At 39.9% G+C, this 19,709-nt stretch overlaps 1 protein-coding gene across 1 annotated transcript; it reads right to left on the reverse strand.

Annotated features, from left to right (window-relative positions):
- Positions 1-11,981: 11,981 nt before the first annotated feature.
- Positions 11,982-19,465, reverse strand: lrrc8db (leucine rich repeat containing 8 VRAC subunit Db). Its single transcript, XM_040040171.1, has 2 exons — positions 18,719-19,465; positions 11,982-17,624 (listed from the first exon to the last, which is right to left on the reverse strand). Exon 2 carries the CDS (start codon positions 17,620-17,622, stop codon positions 15,067-15,069), a length of 2,556 nt encoding a protein of 851 aa, XP_039896105.1. The 5' UTR covers positions 17,623-17,624; positions 18,719-19,465; the 3' UTR covers positions 11,982-15,066.
- Positions 19,466-19,709: the final 244 nt, after the last annotated feature.

A 19,709-nucleotide genomic window follows, 5' to 3' on the forward strand; every position in this document is an offset into this window, starting at 1 on the left:
CCTAAACATATTGGAGTTTTAATTTATCAATAATGCAGTAATAATCGTTTCTTATTGTGTAATAATGTCTGCACAGCTGATTGGCTGTGTGCACTGCCCATGTCTGTATAGATTCACTGCTAATTGGGTAACAGCAACAGAAAGCAAAGTACTTTAAAACCTGTTGCCCACTTTTTCACACCATTGCACACAATTTCAAAGAAACCGTCTAAAAGGTTGCACAACATTTTCAGGTTTTAACATTCTCCAGATGTGTGCACATTCAGTTTTGTATATATATATATATATATATATATATATATATATATATATGGAGAGAGAGAGAGAGAGATACCAGACAAAAAATATCATGCTATGTTAAAAAAAAAGGTTAATCTCTGATTTAATAAGGTTATTTGCTTTAAAATATTCTAACAAACAGTAAGAGAATTAAAAGAAAATGGTATTATTAAAATTGAGTTTAAAAGTGTGCACACTTTTCCCATTTTTAACCTTTTGCTATTGAATATAATGAATTTAAAGAGGTTTTTTGTGGTTATTGTTATAATTACAGCTGCACTTTAAAGTCTTTAAACAGCGGCATTATGGGAAAGAAAAAATATTGGAGGACAATGAAGTTTGAAATAGAAATACATATAATGTGAAATAAGGCTAAAAACACACACTAGCTTTGTCTGTATGTCTGATTGATTAGACCAAGTTGAAGAAAAGGACGGATAAATATTGTATAAACGAATTTATTGTGTAATGTGAGCAATCAAATTAATTAAGGGGTCCACAGCTGTTGGAGGCGAATAAGGCCATGAATTTTTCAGTGCTACCACTTCTCCCTAAGATTTTACAATAAATATTTCTGGAGGTCTTGGATGAATTTTTCATGGCTGAGTGGGGGAGATGAAAGGCGAATGAGGGATCCAGGGGACGGGAGCTCTCTGCTGCTGACACACCACAGAGAGGTGCATCGGCTCCAATCTTTATCAATGAAACCCAACCGGCAGTATTGCTTTAATTACCCTCCTTTGTCAAGCATTCCACTATCAATAAAGAAAGGCTGGGCCGCGCGGACGGCTAAAGGAGGAGCAGGAGGGGGAGGAAGAGGATGAGAGGGGGTGATATCATGAGTTCCTCTTGTTTTCTTGCCCTCCCACTTTAAGAGAGGAAATGATGTAACTGAGCAGTGATTGAACAGACAAACCTAGACCACCTCGTCATGCCACTGCAATACAACTGCAACCTTTTTGTTTTGGTGAGATTTCCTTGCAGTCATTTAAATCCCAGCAGTGTGGTGTCAAAAACAGCAGCAACAACTTTAATTCAAGTCACAATCATTTATTTATCTATGATATCTTTACAGGAGACAAATCAATAAAGCATGCAATTGCCATATATAGTATACTGCTGTATACTCACTGTATACTTTATACCATAAATGAGTAACAGATGCCATTGATTTTCATGCTGTTGTCTAGGCATGAGGTATAGCCCGGATGAATAAATCAGAACTGGGCACAACTTGTATCTTCCCCCTCATTTGGTATTCAGCGAGGCTCCAGAGGTAACTAATTCAGGGGAGACATCTGTTTGGTGGGCAATACACCAGCAATATTCCACCTGGAATCGCATCCATAAACAGCATCCTCATTTTCCCACTGAACTAAAATACGCAGAGCAGCATGTGGCGGTAGTGGCAACAGTGTAGATTATATCCATGTATGCCCAGGGTATGACACTTATACCAGGTTTTTTAAAAAAACAACAAAAAAAACATAGATTTCGAACATCTTTATGTGGAAGTAAAGGGGATGTCTGGTAGCCAAGAACAGCAATTGGTGTTATTTATTATCATAAGTAACTACATTACAAATAGTACAGTACCTGCTGGAAATATGTTAAATCTTGTAGACATTAGGTCATGAATATTTTTTCATAGTTTGAGCTTGGTGTCTTAGTCCCTGTTATGGGAAACTGCATTATTTGCTTACTTGGGGCTAAGTACGTGTTAGCAAACAATAGCCCTTTGTATGAGGCTATCAAGGAGAGAAACGTTAGCATTTTTTAGAGGCAACTTGAGTGAAAGATTCTTCAGTTATCTAGACTGCATATAAAAGATAGACAGAGCTGCCATGATAGCACCCTTTCATTTGTGGACAACCATGAGGCTTGGTTAGCAAGGTTCATCCATAAACTCTATGGTCACATCAAACAGATATAGATAAGTGCTAATTAGTGCCAAAAGGGTAACATTCAGTGCTAGAATGATACAAGTTCTGTAATCAGAAGTGAAGTAAATGTTGGATGGGCTATCACGGTTAACCCCGGTGTGAGCCTTTTAATCGTAGGGCAAAAATAATACAAACAAGAGGTCCAGTTTAGTGACTCTTTTCCCAAGGTGATGCACGTCAGATAGCTAGCAGTGCCTTCCTATTATTCAAAGCAACCATACCCCTCGCTAATGTATAGCTTTGAGTCTCAATAAAATTTAACTAGGTGACCCAGGATATATGCATGTTGATTTGGTAAAGTTGGACATTTTAACATGGGAGACTATGGAGATTAACTCCTTTTTGGAGCGAGCCTCAAGCGGCCATAGCAGTAAATTAATGCTCTCTGTGTGAAGTTTGGATTTTCAAATACTTTCTAACACATACCAGTGTATGGAAATTATATGCCAATAAGGTGTTCTGTGTTCTACTTGCAATGGTGTTTTCTCTCCTATTAATAGAAAAGAAAGCAGGCTTACAGGCAGCTTCTTTCAGTAGCGAGGAGGACCGATTGTTTAATTCTGTTATATTCTCACCAATCAATGCATTCACTTCAAAGCGATGGGAAACGCTTGCATCCAAAGTAGATTGATCAGTTCTAATACAAGTCATTAACATACAAGTTGTTAACAAGTGAGGCCTCTGTACTGTATCTAGGAATCAAGAGAGTCATCGATAAAGCCAATTTAAGACTTTTAGCGTCTTAAAAGCGTGAGTACGCACTCCTCCACTCCACAACAGGATCAACCACTGTTAAACCGTTTTCTTCCTCTCTCGCTCTCCGTTTTTCTGTCTGTCCTTCGCTCACTCACTCAGCCTCAGCCACTTAGCTTGAAGCCTGTACTACTGCATGAGACCACTGGTATACTTTACTGATGTTAAATTTATAAGCCAAACTGAGGGGAAAGTATTAAACAACCTTGTGAATAGCCGGGGTGTGCTTTAACCGAGGCGGCGTATCTTTTTCATCAACAAAAATAACTCTTCAAAGGCAGTAAAAGCATGCTTAGAAAGTAAAAGGCCATTTTAGCAGACGAGTCCAGCAGTGGGAGGAGTGAAAACAGAAACAATTTAGTTCCTGATAGCCCCCCACACCCCCACTCCAGTCCTCCCTCCACTCCCTGCCATCCACAAACCCTGACCGCAGCACTAGCAACGCGGCACATATCCCACCCCTTAAAAAGCTAAATCAAGGCTTTGAAAAACATACAGTGTCTTTAATAATTCAAGCATTGGTGGGTTTGAATAGCCTCTTTAGCATGGAAATATACAGACTCCTGATATAAGATCAGTCCCTCAGGGGGCTCCCTCACCATCTTACTGCATTGCGCCCTTTCTTAACTGCAATATGGGCTCCTGCTTAAAATGCAACTACCTGTCTGATTACATTAAACAGAAAAATGTAAGATACGGGATTGTACGGAGTGTACCAGCAGTTTGAAAAATATATATTTTTAATGGGTGTACATATTTTTTTTAAAGGAAAGCATTCTGAACTTGTATAACACTCTGAATGCATGAATCAAGCTCAAAGTTTTGCAGTAAGGCAATTATTGCAGTTGACTAGCATTTTTACTGGGGTTGTGGACTAACACAGGATTGTAAATATTTAACTATCTTTGCACCCAATGCACATTCATATTTCATCAGGTTTCTCTCAGTTTATTCTCAAAGCAAAGTGTTGGACTGCATAATTATTTCAGTTTAGCCATTTTTTTCAACCTATTACTTCTATAAATACAGGAATTTGAGTTAAAGCTCCTCAGAGGGCTAATTTAAGAAAAGCATGCATTAATTAATACAACCTAGATGGAAAGGAAGAAATCCCTAAGTAAGTAAGCTGTTGGCAGATATCAAGGATGAGTTTTGCCTTCAAAGGAAATGGGGATGGATTTGAGAGGATGCAGAGGTTTAATCAATACTGTTGACTCTGGAGGTTGGCAGGTGTGGTTGGTGTGTAACTCTCAACAGAAGCATTTCCATCATCCAGGAAGAAAAACTCAACGTGGCCACTGCGGAAATCTACTCCCAACTTCCTAAGCCCCTCGGATGCCATTCAAAGTGTTTAATCTTAGTGTTTAATTTTGCCATTTTGCTGTGCGAAAACACGGTAAACTTGTTTATTCATATTCATATTCATCTTTGTCTTTACTGCAGTCACGTCAGGGTACAGACGAGCATGTGACCTTAAACCTTTTGTTGCACGCTTCCATTTGTGTGTATGTCCATTCTCACATCCGATGTGTGGAATAATGAAATAAATATCGAACTCTTAAATATTTTAGTGCATTCTAGGAGTAAAGTGGAAGTGTTTTTCTGACAGACCTTGCCTGCATCCCCACGCCCCCTCCTCTCTATTTCTCTTCACAAATGCATTGTGTGCACCGGCCGGCCCAATCCATCACTCAGCGTCTGGCGGGAGAAAAAGCACTTTCCCAGGGTGGGTGTTTTCTAGTTCTGCCAGCGCTGCTGTTTCAGTGGGCACCCGTGAGACCTCGCTGATGGACACTCTGGTCATCACTGGCAGGGTGCTTTGGGACTCTCTTCAACCTCGCATCCCTCCCTCTGCTTTCCCCCCTAGTCCCCCTTCTCTCTCTACCTCAGCCTGTTCCACTCACCTCGTGTTTTCACCAGCACCTTCCTTTGTCCCAGCAGTGTTGTGCACTCCCTTTTTGACAATGATGACTATTGTACCTGTCTGAATTCTCTCTTGCAAAGTGGCTCGGCCTTCAGAGACCAGCCACACTTTGTTCGAGGGCTCGGGCCTCTCAGGATGAGATTTTGACCGCATGAAAACAAATAAGCTATAATAATGTTAGCGGGGAGGTAAAGAATCCCATTTCACCACGTAATTGAAGTACTGTTTAATCAATCATTGCGTTTAAGTAGATGGTTCCATTCTGGAGGGATTCTCAGTGGTACAGCCGAGGTTCTGTACTCAACATCTCTCTCTCAGTGTCTCCCGTTCAGCCTCATTTTGCATCACAACCAGGCAGAATGCATAAAAAGAAGGCTTCGTGCATGCATGTGCTCAGAACAATTATGTAGAAATAAATCTATTCAAATTGAAGTCTGCTCCAGTTTTACTCCGACAAACTGAGATTTGATTTCCAAAATGCTCACTCGTCTCTTCTACACAAAGAAGCCAGCGGGGAGAGGGTGCAATCGCTGGAGAAAAGTGGGCTGGAAGGCAAATCTAGGTGATGCGTATGTTAGAGTGCCCCTGGGTCTTCCATGGGTAGGTAGGATCTGACAAAAGAGATCTGTACAGCAAAAAAATCCTCCACTCTGCTAGAGCATGGGAAATTAAGCCCAGATAAAGATTCTCTCTTAAACATACTCCCTTCTCTCTTTTCATCCCTCTTTTTCCCCCCTCCCTCTGCAGTGGCAGAAGAAATTACCCATTGTACCATTAGATAAACCCAAACAGCCCTCTCCGTAAGACCTCCAGTTCCTTGTGCAGTCCCAGCTTGGCGTCCCTCGGGTGTTTGTTCAAAAGGAAAACTCCGCGGTGCCTCCGGGGGATGTTTAACTCATTGCAGTGGCAAGTATTTAGAGAAAACTCAACAAGTTTGAGGCTGTCAAAGCTAGAATCCAACTGTCAGGCTGAATTATGTCTCCAAGGCGTCTGATGTGAGGTAATGACCAATTGCATCATTTTGACAAACCCACCATCGATGAGAACTAGGGCAGACGGCGATTGCTTTTGCACAAGTGTTTCATTTGAATTTGAACTGCTGCTGCTAAGTGCATTAAATGATGCTGATTAACTAAGATTACGGCTGCAGCAGGGATGTGATTTCTGTTTTGATACGGAGCATAAATTGAGGCAGAGCAAACAGTTTTTTGAGTGGCTGATGAATAATTGAAAGTCAGCAGAGGGTACATCAATAAAGTGGTAATGAGGCGTATTTGTGTGAAATTTCTAATTCTCAAACTCTGTCACTCTTCTAGCAGTCTAGTACTTCCATTATTACTGCTACTGTAACTGCTATTACAGCAAATTATGACTGCTTATTGTTAGTGTTGTTATTAATTGCTACCTGTCTCTTGTGTCCGTGAGGTATTTTTAAAAAACATTCTATGTTTTCATATCTTTTCAAGACTAACCCAAAATAAATTGCAATAATTTATTACCTCAGTGCATGATGTGTAAATATATTATGCAAGGTAGCTGTTTCTTCCATAATTAACTATCTCACATTTTCATTATCACAAATTAATTATTTCACCGTGCCATGGATATTATTCATCAAATGTAGGATATTTTGGACCTTAACCACTAATTCCCACTATTCCCAAACACTGTTTCATGCCCTGTGCCCATTTCTACCCCCCAAAATAATGGTGCCAACTGCGGTTGCATACCCGCAATGATGCGTATCTATTTAAATAAATCCAAAATATATCCTGAATCCTACTTTGGTATCAGTTTTTCATCATATCGGTTGTCATGTCATGTTACTATCTCATCCTAAAACAGAATATTTCCAAACCCCAGCCTACACCCTCACCCCTATTGTTACTATCATTAATTGACACATGGTTCCTGTCGTGTCATGCAGCCATTTTATCCAGTGCTGAATTATTCTTGAACCTTGTCCTAGACTCTCTAACATATCCCTAAATCTGACAAGTGATGTCTCAGTAGAGGTATTTTTTCATGCCCAGTACCTGTTTCACCCCCAAATAGAAGAAATTTTAGTTCTTAACCAGGGTTAGTATTATGATTGTAATCATGATTTTTGTCATGTCATACACCCATTTTTTTTTATCATGACTTCTCCCAGTCTTCTATCCTGTTATTATTAGTAATAGTATTTTTTTAAAGCTTATAACAGAGCTGTTTTGTCATGCCGTTTAACTATCTTAATCAAAAACAGAGCTGCCACATTGCTTCAGCTATTTGAGCTGAACTTGTGCCGATTCAGATGCATTTTGTCCTTTGATATTGTCCAGTATATAATTTGTGTTCATGTAATTTGAAAGCTAATCCAGGAGTGAGTATTGAAAGCTAGCCTAGGCAGTAAATGCTGCAGCATTTCTTGTTCATGCAACATAATTCTGTCAATAAAGATATTTTCTAAAATATATAAATTGCAGATATCTTCTTTCCACATACACCAAAGCTATTTTGTTGTTATAGATTTCATTCAAAACAGATTCTATCCTAAACCCGACCCCTATTACTATATTTGTAGTAGCAATAAAACAAAAAACATCAGTACAATTAAACCTGTTTCTTTTTCAGTTTACACAACCATTTCATTCAGACTACATTTCCTTATTGTAACCCTAAGTCTGGCTTAAGGGTTAAGGGGCTATTACAAAATTAAAATAGACACTAACCTTTAGGTACACAAAGCACTTCAGATTCTCTGTGTTACGTCTGACTGGCAGGCTTTCAAAAAGTGAGCCTGTGGTGCCCTCTATCTTTGAGTGAAAGTAGAAAAGAAAGGATTACTGGTCAAATGGAAGCAATTATTTCTTGACAGTTTAATTCGGTTGCAGTCATTTGCACTTCACTTAAATTTTTATGACAAGCAGGCACTAATCTACGATTAATATTAAACCGAATAAGAGATTATTTTCCCCACAAAGAGGTTTCTATGTATAACTATGTATAACTGATGTTGAATAATTTGCTTTGAGAAAATGACAAAAGCAACACTTTGAATGTTTTTATTTACAACAGTGTCTACGGGTCACTTTCTTTGGAGTAAAACTGTTCCTTTGTTCTGCCTTTTTCTAACACAGTTGTGGCATGTTGTGTCCACCTGGAGTACTGTTGACCTTCTGCGAGGCAGCTAGCTAGTTAAAGAAGTCCATTTTCAAGGCTGTTCTTGCTCATATCAAAACTCCATTATAGATTTTACCTCCAGGGGAACCCAGGGCTCACAAGGTCCTTGGCAATTTTACCTGAGGAAGAAGCTAAAAGGATTTGAATCTCCAAGGATGGGTGAGGAGGAGGAGGGTGTGAGGACGAGAGTGAGGGTGGGATGCGCACCCCAGGACCCGAGCCCCTAATCTTTCTCTGCCAAGCAGGGAGCAAAGCAGAGCAAAAATGGAGATTTGGAGATGGTTCAGTGACACTGAACCCTGAACATCAGGGCCTCCAGAATTGGTGGAGGAGGCAGACAAACCTTGGAAAAACAAGAGGTGGAAAAGAAGAGCTGAGAGATTGTTGTCGAGGGATTGCCAGGGGAGCTGGTTTCTGCTCCCAGAAACAGAGCATCCAATACATTTAACATATATGAAAGAACAACAGCTCTCTCCTCACACCATCCTTAAGTATGTGTACTAACAAGACAGATGGAGGCCAAAGATGCAGACAGATCACATCAGGACATCTGTCACTTTATGGCAACAGCCTCCTTAATAAGTGACAAGGCTTCCTCACCCGTGGGCAGATGATGGGGGGAGGCGGGGGTTAGTGTCTGAGCAGTGGCTGTGCAAAGCAGCCGTCAAAGTCATGCAGTGCCCCCCTTTTTTTAAACAACTTGTTCCAATTACAGCCAATCACATGCGATATGTGCCCTTGATTATCATCCTGGGCAGTAGACATCAAAGCTGCCTTCTATGGGTGCTGACATGTGGCTGTGCAGTAATTAGTGGACTTCACTGGAGAGAGTTTCATCACCAAATGTTTTCAATATACTGAATGTCTTAATTCGCAGGGAGGAGGGGGGATAGAGGGGTGCATTCATGTTGGGAGAGAATAATGCCCCACAGAAATAATTAAAGCATAATTACAGCTCATCAGCTGTGCAAGTGCTCACAAAGTGCTGTCGCTGAAGATCTGCCGCTTTCCTCGGGCTATCAGACAAGGAGCAGGCCACATTCACATCCAAAACTCACAGCACAGCCCCAGTTGGACCAAATAGATCCTTGTGTCTTATTACCAGAAATACCACCAGGAAAATGACATAACAACCCAAATTCAAATTAATTTATCTTGCTGTTACACTGGTGCTTATTATCCTCAATAAACACCTGCTATTGCTGAGAATATGTTGTCTGCCAAGGACAAACCAGGCAGCATGCATCAAACCAGGAAGCCCAGAATGCATAGCAGGTCGTTAAAGCAATAACTTGTCTCCTCGGCTGACGTGTCAAACTCTATGCTCTGTGCAAGACGGAGATGCACAGATTGAGGAGCCAGTCAACCTTTTAAATTGACATCATGTTAGCTCTGTCCCCAGGATGAAGCATGGCTATGTCCCGTGATGACCACTTCATACAAATATGGCTGGCAGTGCAGTCATGTAAGGAGCAAAGTGCACGCTAAGTGTTTGTGACGAGTACTAAGGCCATTGCTTGATCCCAAGGAAGTAATGAAGGCGGGACTGTAGGCCATGTGTTTTCTCCATCCACCTGATGGCAGACTTATAACAACCCGGGTGTCAGGCCGACTTAAAGTCATGCATCCTCTCTCTGCTGCTGTGCTCAGAGTTATCGTGACATATGTTTACCCCTCCCAGCCCAGAGCTGAGGATCCAAATGGCACAATGGTTGCCTTCAAGTCTGCTCTGATGATGTTACCCGCCCTCTATGTAAATCTGTGTGCATGTGTGCATGTGTGAGTGTGTTTGTTTGCATGTGTGCATGATCTGTACGAATGCCAGGATAAAAACAGATCGCCCTCTAGAGGTGAAATACATGCAGAATGAACCATAAAATCACCATAATGATGCTGCTTCAAAAAAGAACATAATGGTAAACTGAAACTCTGCTGTTAAAATGAAAATTTACATATAACACATAATATGTTGTAATAACATGTTTATTATACATTATTTACATACATTTATATGTTTTTAGTATATGCATCATAACATAATAAGTCGATGAGCACACCAAGAAACAGTTAAATCACAAATCACAACAATAGTCACCCCAAGGACCTTTATATTGTAAGGAAAATGCCCTACAATAATAAAGAGAGAACCCCAACATTCAGAAAACCCCCTATGAGCAAGCACTTGGTGACAGTGGAAAGGAAAAACTCAATTTTAACAGGAAGGAAAATCCAGCAGAACCAGGCTCAGGAAGGGGCGGCCATCTGCCATAATCGGTTGAGGGTGAGGCAAGTAAGACAGGACAAAAGACAAACTATGGTAGCGAGCAAGGAATGAATAATAACTAATGATTTAATGCAGAATGTGGTATAAACACAGAAGAAAAACTCATTGCGGCACACCATTAGAAGCAGCCGATGCCTTCTGTTTACTAAATCCAAATTAGGACGTGGTTCCACAGAAGTGGGGCCTGAAAGCTGAACTGAAAATATGTGTTAATTTACCTGTTATTGGTTTAGTTGAATAAATGCATTCAGCTTATATCTAATTACCTGTTATGGCATCAAACATTCAGGAACTTTTTGTAAAGAATGTCGTAAAATACATATATGACAAATGCAAGAAAAACAAAACGCCCCTTCGTCATCATGTAATAACCCCTTAGTGATTCACTATATCTATATTATATCATTCAAGAGCATGTTGTTAAACAGTGTCACCAGTTAGTAAAGGTATTAACTGGGACAGTGACCAGCTTTCAGCAAGAACCTGTGTTGTTTTCTGTTTCAATCAGTTTTGATTAGTGATACAATGCTTCACATTGGTATCGATATTAATACTGATATTGGTATCAGTCCATTACATGACAAAATTACAAGTTTGGATATCAGAAGTAAAACGGTATAATCAAACAAAGATCAGGGTAATCAAAGAGAATCAAATAAACTTTGAATGCACTAATGGAAGCTGCATCTCAGGCACAGAATATAAATGATGCTTGGAGCACAGATGTCTAACTCATAAACCATAAATAAAAGCTGGATGTTACGCAGAGAGATTTCCTGATTACTTGAAGCCTCAAAGACAGTATCTCTATCATTATGTTTTAAAGTCAGGTGTGATTAAATGGTAAATGGCCTGTATTTGTATAGTGCTTTACTTAGTCCCTAAGGACCCCAAAGCGCTTTACACTACATTCAGTCATCCACCCATTCACACACACAGGTGATGGCAAGCTACATTGCAGCCACAGCTGCCCTGGGGCGCACTGACAGAGGCGAGACTGCCGGACACTGGCGCCACCGGGCCCTCTGACCACCACCAGCAACAGGTGAAGTGTCTTGCCCAAGGACACAACGACAGAGACTGTCGAAGCCAGGGCTCAAACCGTCAACCTTCCGATTACAAGACTGCCAACTCTTTGAGGGCTTTGAGGGCCCCACTGCATGGTCATACGCCTGCACTAAACCCTACTTTACCATCTTGGGAATCATAATTTACAAATTAAAAATAATGCTGGATTGAGTAAGAGTTGAAACTAGTGACTGAGACCATAAACTCATCAGGATACTATTTACTTTACTGTACAGTCAGCCCGTGTGGGTCATTAGAAAGAACATTTGTTTAGGGCACTTTCACGTTGCTATCACTTTTCAGACCCAAACGATGCAATCATGTTTATTTCTATTTTCACAGTCTATAGTTGTGTCCACACACAACTATATCAACAGCTTAGCTCCTTAAGGGAGGGGGAAAACAGTGTATTGATTGTGTATTTGCATTTGCAGATGTTCAAGGTTGTGATATCAGTACCAACAGACATGAAAAGGGGGGTGTCGAGCCAGCTGTAGTATAAATAAACCTTCATATATCAACATATATCCACAATGGGATGCTTCCTCATCTGAAGGTTTTTTTTTTAATATTTTTAGTTATATTGTAGGAGGCTATATTTTTGGATTTATATTCCATGTACTACCCTGCAGCATTGCCTTGCTTTTATGACTTTATGGAACTGACACAAGTTGGACATCTTAAGTAGAAAGCAAAATTAGGCAATTAATTTTGTAGGCCTTAAACATGAGACTCGTGCCTTATTGGTGCTCTAGAAAGACAAGCTGAATGTCAGGAATAATAAAACTTAAATATATAACATGTATAAAATAAAACTACATATTAATATAAAATAATAAAATGGGCATGGAGCATTGTCATCGTAGCGCAATGATCTGTGGCAGTGTGACATGATATAGTTCTGTGATATAAGAAGGTCTGTTTAACAGAGATGCTGAACTCATTTAGCTGGACCACCTACAATCCTATTTAATTTCAACTGGACTGGACCAGGAAAATACTGAATGATGACTTCTAAAGTTTGTTTTTAACCCTCTTAATCAGGGGCGCCACTAAGGGGGGCCCAAAACTTGCTGGCCCTACCAGTGCCTCCCAGTTACACAATTTAGAGATGATAAATGACACAGTTTTTGTTATTTATTAGTAAATTAAGTGCAAATCACTACAGTTTAATTTAACTGGTCCATGTTATTGTCTCATAAACATCTTAGAATAAGATGGATAAGATAAGATGGATGTTTGAAAGCATATCCAATGTAGTAAATACTACTTAGAAAACAAAAACACACGTAGGAACAAATTATTTCCACAAGGGGGCAACACTACACAAGAAATGTATTATTATGTAGTTTCAGAAAGTCTTCCACATTTACAATGTTTCTTTATAGTATGAAGTGTATCACGTTTGACACCAAATTAATAGATAGATAGATAGATAGATAGATAGATAGATAGATAGATAGATAGATAGATAGATAGATAGATAGATAGATCTATTTCATTAATTTCATCCTGGATAGCGTTGGCATGTTCTTCCTGCTATGAATTCTCTCCAGCTTAGCTTCCTCCCACAGTCCAAAAATATGTCTATTAGGTTAAATGCTCATTCTAAATGGGCTGTAGATATGAATTTGAATGTGTGTGAATCTTTCTGTGTTGACCCTGCAATAAACTGGTGATGAATGTAGTACATAGGCAATACTGGTTTTAACAGAAACTCTGTTAAAAAGCAGAAGGCTGTCAGGTAAAATGTGACTGTTGCATTTTTTTCATGTAGCCCAGGTGTGTGCAGGTGTCTGGTAAAACAACATGTCAGCAGTTTTCTTACTGGTGGATGAGGAGAAAAACCTGTTCTGGCTAAGCAAAGAAAATATGTTTAAAAAAAACCAAACAAACAAACAAAAAGAACAGTGAGATATGAGACATCAAGGCTTTCACAACACAAATATACAGAATAATTTCACATTTTTGTGCATAAAAGTATTGCAGTGCAATTTTATTATAATTTCTAGCATTTCATAATAGCAATAATAACTGTATAGCATTCCTTTATTATGTAACATAGCGCATTTTAGAAACAGGTTTACAAAGTGCTGTGCAGAAAAACACAGAAAACACAATGTAAATACACAAAAAATACATGAGAAATATACTGATCAGAACAGTACAACATAACTAGACATAACAGTTAAAGTAAAAACAATAATTAAACAAAGCATCTTTGTGATTTGGCTGAAAGGAATATGGTGTCTATTGATTAAAAAAGGAAAAAAAAAGATTAAAGACTGAAGCAGTAGCAAAAGAGGTTAATGGAAATTTCAACATATAGGTGTACATCTTCAAAATGCATGATAAGCCTAAAGAAGGTGGAATACGCTTAATGAGAATATACAGTTAATTGTGGTTTATTGGTTAGTGGTAGTACATGAGGAGGGTGAATAACAGTGAAGGTAAAGACTCAGCTTGTTGTGCATGAGAAGTGAGGTTCCTGACACCAACAGTTTTGAAATGTTTATAATAACAATATAGATGAAGTTAAGATTTTTAAAGGATTCAAATCACATCCTCATTTACAGTCTCCATGATAGATTTGGTTTTGTAGTTTTAAGCACATCTCTGTAATTGTAACTGAAATGCATTAAAAAAAAATCCAAAAAGCGATGCCACTTCCCAAAAACGGCACATCTCTTGTACAGATTCGATTTGAAAGTAGAGATAAAGTGCTTGATAAAAACAGTAAAACCAGTGAGCTCTGTTTATTATCCAGGAAAATGACAACATTGCTTCTGGAAAGAGATGCTTCTGTTAACTTTAAGTATTAAATGTAAAATGTTTGTTAAAAGGGAAAACAGCAAAAACAACAGAAAATAAATAAGGCACACGCAAAAACAAAGAAACCAACGTTATCTGATTAAAGTGCTGCCATTTTTGAGAAATAATACTTTTTTTGTGAGAGTTACATGAAAAGATTGATAGAACGTATTCATGCTAAATATGGAGCTACAGTTAGCTGAGCTCAACGTTAAAGACTAAAAATACGGAGAAACCACTTGATTTTGTTCAACAAACAAGCTGAATACTGTATGCTACTTATTTAACTTTAAATATGCATGAATTTAATTTCATGGTCAGTTCACAGATTGTAGCTGTTTCCCCATTTTTCCAATCTTTTTGCTAAGCTAAGCTAAGCTAATCATCTCCAGGTTGCAGCTTTATACTTCATTGTCAGATCTGGCTGGAGATACATGCAGGCATCAGTCCTTTTAATCTCACTCTTTACACAAAAAATACTCATAATAAAGTTAATCTGAAAAAAAAAATTAAGTCACAGCAGTAAAAGGGGTATACTTTCAATAATATATAGTTTCCCATTAATCTACTATAGATGTTTGTGAATACTATGGTTAAGAAGTATAAGGTGTTTGAGGGGCTGCTATGCATTTACAGTAACTAAAAATAAAAGGAAAAGGGAAAAAACCAAGACAAGACACAAGCCATGACATTTCCAGTGGTACCAACCCTGTATTTGCTATGTTTACTGTGTATAACCCTAAAAGCCCAACATGTGCACTAGCTGTTTTCTAGCAATAATGCACTTAAAAAACAAAGACTTGAGAGAAAATGGCCGACATTTGATGTCATATATGATGTAACTACCGTCCATCACTTAAACATTTACATCCATTAGCAAAAGAAACACTGGTTTCCTGATTGATGCTCTCTTTTACTTCAATTGGAAGTGAGTCAAAGAGATGATCCTCCACAATCAGGCAGCTCCTGCGAAGGAGGGAACACTGACCGAGCTGAGCTGGGAGACGATCCAGACAGTTTCCCTTCAATTCCAGATGTGTGAGCTGAGAAAGTTGGCCAATTTTCTCTGGAACAGAGGAGATACAGTTGTGGCCAAAGCATAAAGTCCTTAGTTTGGTGCATTTGAACAGTTGCTTGGGAAGTGCCTCGACTTTGTTACCAGTAATGGCAAAGTGTAGGAGGTTCTGGAGAAAGCCCACTTCTGGTGGGATTACCACTATAGAATTATGGCTAACATCGAGGTGCCGCAACTTGAGAAGTGTGAATAATGGTGAAGGCAGAGATTCCAGCTTGTTGTGTGAGAGATAGAGCGACTCCAGGTTTTTAACATGGCTGATTGACAGTGGAATAGTGATGATCTTATTGTGCCAAAGTTTGAGACACGTTAGTCTTTTCAGGTGCTGAAAGCTGATGACCTCTTCAATGGTGCGAATGTTGTTGGATTTGAGATCAAGTTCCTGAAGGTTGTTCAAACTGAAGATGGCGTGAGGGATTCGTTCCAGTTCACAGTTATGCAGTTCCAGTTCTGCAAGGTTCATCATTTTCTTCAAACTGTTCAGCACTAAGAGCTTTGTACCATCATTATGAATAACCAACTTTAACAGATGTGGTGACAGATCGGTTATGTTTGTAGGGATCTTTGTCAGGTTGCTTTTGAGGTGCAGAATCTTTAGGTGCCTAAGATCTCGCAGAGACTCAAGTCCAATCAGTTTGTTGTTTTCGGAGTTCAGGTTACCCACCAAATAGAGTTCCTTTAAATTTTTCAACATGTATACCCAGCTAGGAATCTCTGCAACATCTGTGAATTTGACATGAAGGCATCGGAGGTGATCACGAAGGAAAATGAAAGCTGTCTGCTCAACTTTGGCAGGACAGTGGTAGAAGTGCAGGTCCTGGAGGTTTATCATTTGTGAGATCTTCGCTGTTATTTTGGCTTCTGGGATTAATTCTAGTTTCAGAATTTCCAAGTCAGTGAGATCAAACACAGCATCTGGAACTCCAGATAGCATGAAAAGATGAAGTTCCAACTTATCTTGAGGATTGCGCGTTACATGCTGGCGTAACTTGTCAAAGGTCCATTCATGGTTCAGGCTGATTTCGCGAAGTTTATTCTCACTCACCTCAGAGAGAAAAACCCCAAAACGCTTTGAATACAGCTGGTCATATTGATCAACCATGTGGAGGAGGAATGCAAAGTCATTTTTAACGTCAGGAATGTCACTGAAGCTGCTCTCCTCTCTGACCTTTTCAAAGGAATACTCTTTGAGTGGTCGCCGAAAAAGCCAGAACAGTGTGTATATGCAGATCACGCCATAAACGCATATGAGAGCAATATAACTAACAAGGAGCTTGTTTAACATAAATGCCATGTTATGTGTACAATGGAACTTGGTATATCCAGTCAAATGCTTTATTTCAGGCTCACACACATGGTCAAAATCTATATAAGCAACAAATGTCATTGTGTAGCACAGGATCAGAATAAATTTCACAGTTTTGATAACTGTCTGTATGGCATAGAGTCTATAAATCAAATCACTGTCTTCCACATGAGCACGGAATTTCCGAACTTTCTCAAACAGGGCCTTCGCTTGCTCACCATCTTTCTTGTCCAGTATAGTCATGGAGGGAATTTCACTCACAAGCTTTTCAGCAGAAAAGGTAACCCCAGATTTAGTCAGCACCGGAGCGGACTGGTTCGGACTTCCCTCCTCGCTACTTGTGGACAGATGTTTCAGGAGAGAGGAGGCCCCGGCCAGCCTCTGCTTGTTCTCTGACGAATCCTCGCACGCAGTCTCAGACAGAGCTTTGGTAGTCCAAGGTGATTCAAAACACTTTCCCAGTATGGAAACAAAATGTTCTACTTTTGAGCTTGTTTTGGGGTATTTGAACCAGAAGTTGCTACTGACCATCAACACAATAGTGTGAATTAGGGCAAGGTATGGGAAATATTTTGAATACCAAGGTAAGGCGACATGGTAGCACATCTGGTTGACAAAAACATACTGCTGAAAATCCAGCTTGGTCCTGACGCCTGTAGGATAGGGCTGTCCGATGGTAGCTGGCTGTGTGAAGTGAATGGTAGGCGTGACGCTATCGGGAGGCCTTTTAGCCATGAGAGGAGCAGCTTGCTCCCCAATGGCACTCTCTTTGTTCCAAAAGCCATTGGTTGGCTCTGGTGCTTCAGGTTCCAAGAAACCCCCGGACCGCTCTGGAGTTTGCTCCAGAATGGGAAGACAAACCACTTGGTCCTTAGTTAACTGCATCGTTCCAGAAAATATGGCCAACATCAACATGACAATACCAAGATAATCCATGAAGACATCCCACCATGGCTTCAGTATTCTGTAAGTTGGCTGGATGTCATTCAGGGAGGCTACTTCTGTGAGCGTGAACATTCCTGCAACAGAAAACAACTTTAGTAAGAAAATGTGCATAGGATTATATAACAGTTGATGTTTTTGTACTGAATTGTTTTCACATAATGTCTCGGTCCATAATAAACCCACACAGGAAGGAGTCTTAGATCTACCTTGTAAGCTGTTTACAGATATCCTCATCCCAATGGTACTCTGTAAAAGCGTTCCCTGACTTAAAAAATTAAGGAAATTGGGGAGGTGACATGTTGTAGATGTCACGGTGTAATGGACAATTGGAATTTAACTGGTCCAAGTGCAACCTTCTAACCATTAATCCTGCCTTTTGTTCACTTACATTAAATTGACTCCACTGCAATCACATTTATTCTCGTAAAGCTGGATCCATTAGGGGTTTAGTGAAAAAATGCACAGCTAGTATCCCTGTCTCAAATTTCAGCTACAGCTACATTTCTCAGGAACATTTAGAGCAGACTCAGAGAAGACAGCCTCTTGGGATTGTACCTTTAGAGAGGAGCCAGCACTTGAACTGACACATGATATGAGATGTCAGTGTGCAAAACAAACGGTGCCTGTCTGCAGAGCAGCTGTAAATCCTAAGCATCTATTGCGTCTCTTTTCTGTGCCTGGTTTTCTCTGCACTTTACTCCGTGACACTGTCATAGTGGCTCTAGAGAGGCTCAACATGCTGAATACTGTTTGAGCACTGAAAACACGTGATACACAAACAGCTGCCTCGGTGTTGCTATTTAAAGAAAAAAAATAAATATAATCGTTTACCCCTACGAATAAATCTGTTGTGGTTAAAGCATGAAGGTCACTGTTTTCCATGGGGCTGCAGAGCAGGCTGAGACCGGCTCCAGCAGCAAGACGCATCCATGCACTCAAAACAAGGGGTGGGGGATGTACGTGACGCCTTTAAACGCAGCACAAAAAATCTTCGGCTGCAGAAAATCACCTTCACATTAAAACAGTACACTCCGTGCAGGTTTAATTCTCTGTCCAGCTCCACTAAATTTCATAACACCATACAGCCTGCTAACGTTATTGAGCCAACGCACTGCGGCTACATTTAAAGACCTTGGATGATTTACACTCAAAACAGCCACATACTCACCTTCAGGGAGTCTGATCCGGTTTTGCGGATGCCAGCAGTACCGAACAACGCCTCTTCTCACTTGCCATGTTTCCCCGATGAGATGAATCCGTCCATTCTTCGCACTAGTTCAACCGTGGGCCTGCCGGCAGAGCTGTAAGCAGCTTATCTGACTACCCCTACTCGGCTTCAGATGGTCCGGTCCTCTGCCTCTGACTGGGCGAAACAGCCCGGCACGGCAGCAGCAGCTGCTGGAGGTGAACACGGTTTGTTTGATATGCTCGTTCACCGGGGCCGGACCACCTCAGGACTTTGCACCAGGTCCGCGAAACTGTGCATTTTTTATGCGCAGGTGAAATCTTCCCTAATATTGCGCATGTTTTCTGTACCACATCAGGAGCTGATACGACGGCACAGAGCGTTTTGAAGCCCTTGTTTCAATTGACAGCAAAGTGAAGGGTGACCCACTGAAGTTAGGGACCGTGGCAAAAGTGCAAACGCCACATTTAAAACTGGTTTACCAGAAAAGTGCAAGAAAACACTCGATTTTCTGATTGTCAGCCTTCACTTTCAAACGGGAACATGCGAGCCCTTTTTTATTACACCTTTTAATTAATAAAAAAAATCTTTACTGTCAGCTGCAACCAAGCCCCCTTTGTTTACAAAGGCACATTGCATTCACCAAAAGGAAAAAACATGTGACCACATCTTGTAATTACAGCTTACAATTTATGGGTAAAAGATTTCATGAGCTTGTAATTACTAAATACCATGTGATAACTGTGAGATAAGATTTCTTTCATTTTCCTTTTTTGTAGATGCAAAGCATTTTCATAATTGCTGAATCAAATAACATTACTTTAAAAAATAAAAAATCTTATTGAGCTTGGATGTTTTTCCGAGATAACCATCAAAATTACTTTGTAGACACTTCATACCAACTACACTTTTTTTTTTTTTATCCGAGGCCCTGTGCACTTTCAATAATAATTTTCTTTACAGTTATTAATCC

The sequence above is a fragment of the Simochromis diagramma genome, unplaced genomic scaffold, assembly GCF_900408965.1.
Source record: "Simochromis diagramma unplaced genomic scaffold, fSimDia1.1 OVJJ01000026.1, whole genome shotgun sequence".
Taxonomy (NCBI): domain Eukaryota; kingdom Metazoa; phylum Chordata; class Actinopteri; order Cichliformes; family Cichlidae; genus Simochromis; species Simochromis diagramma.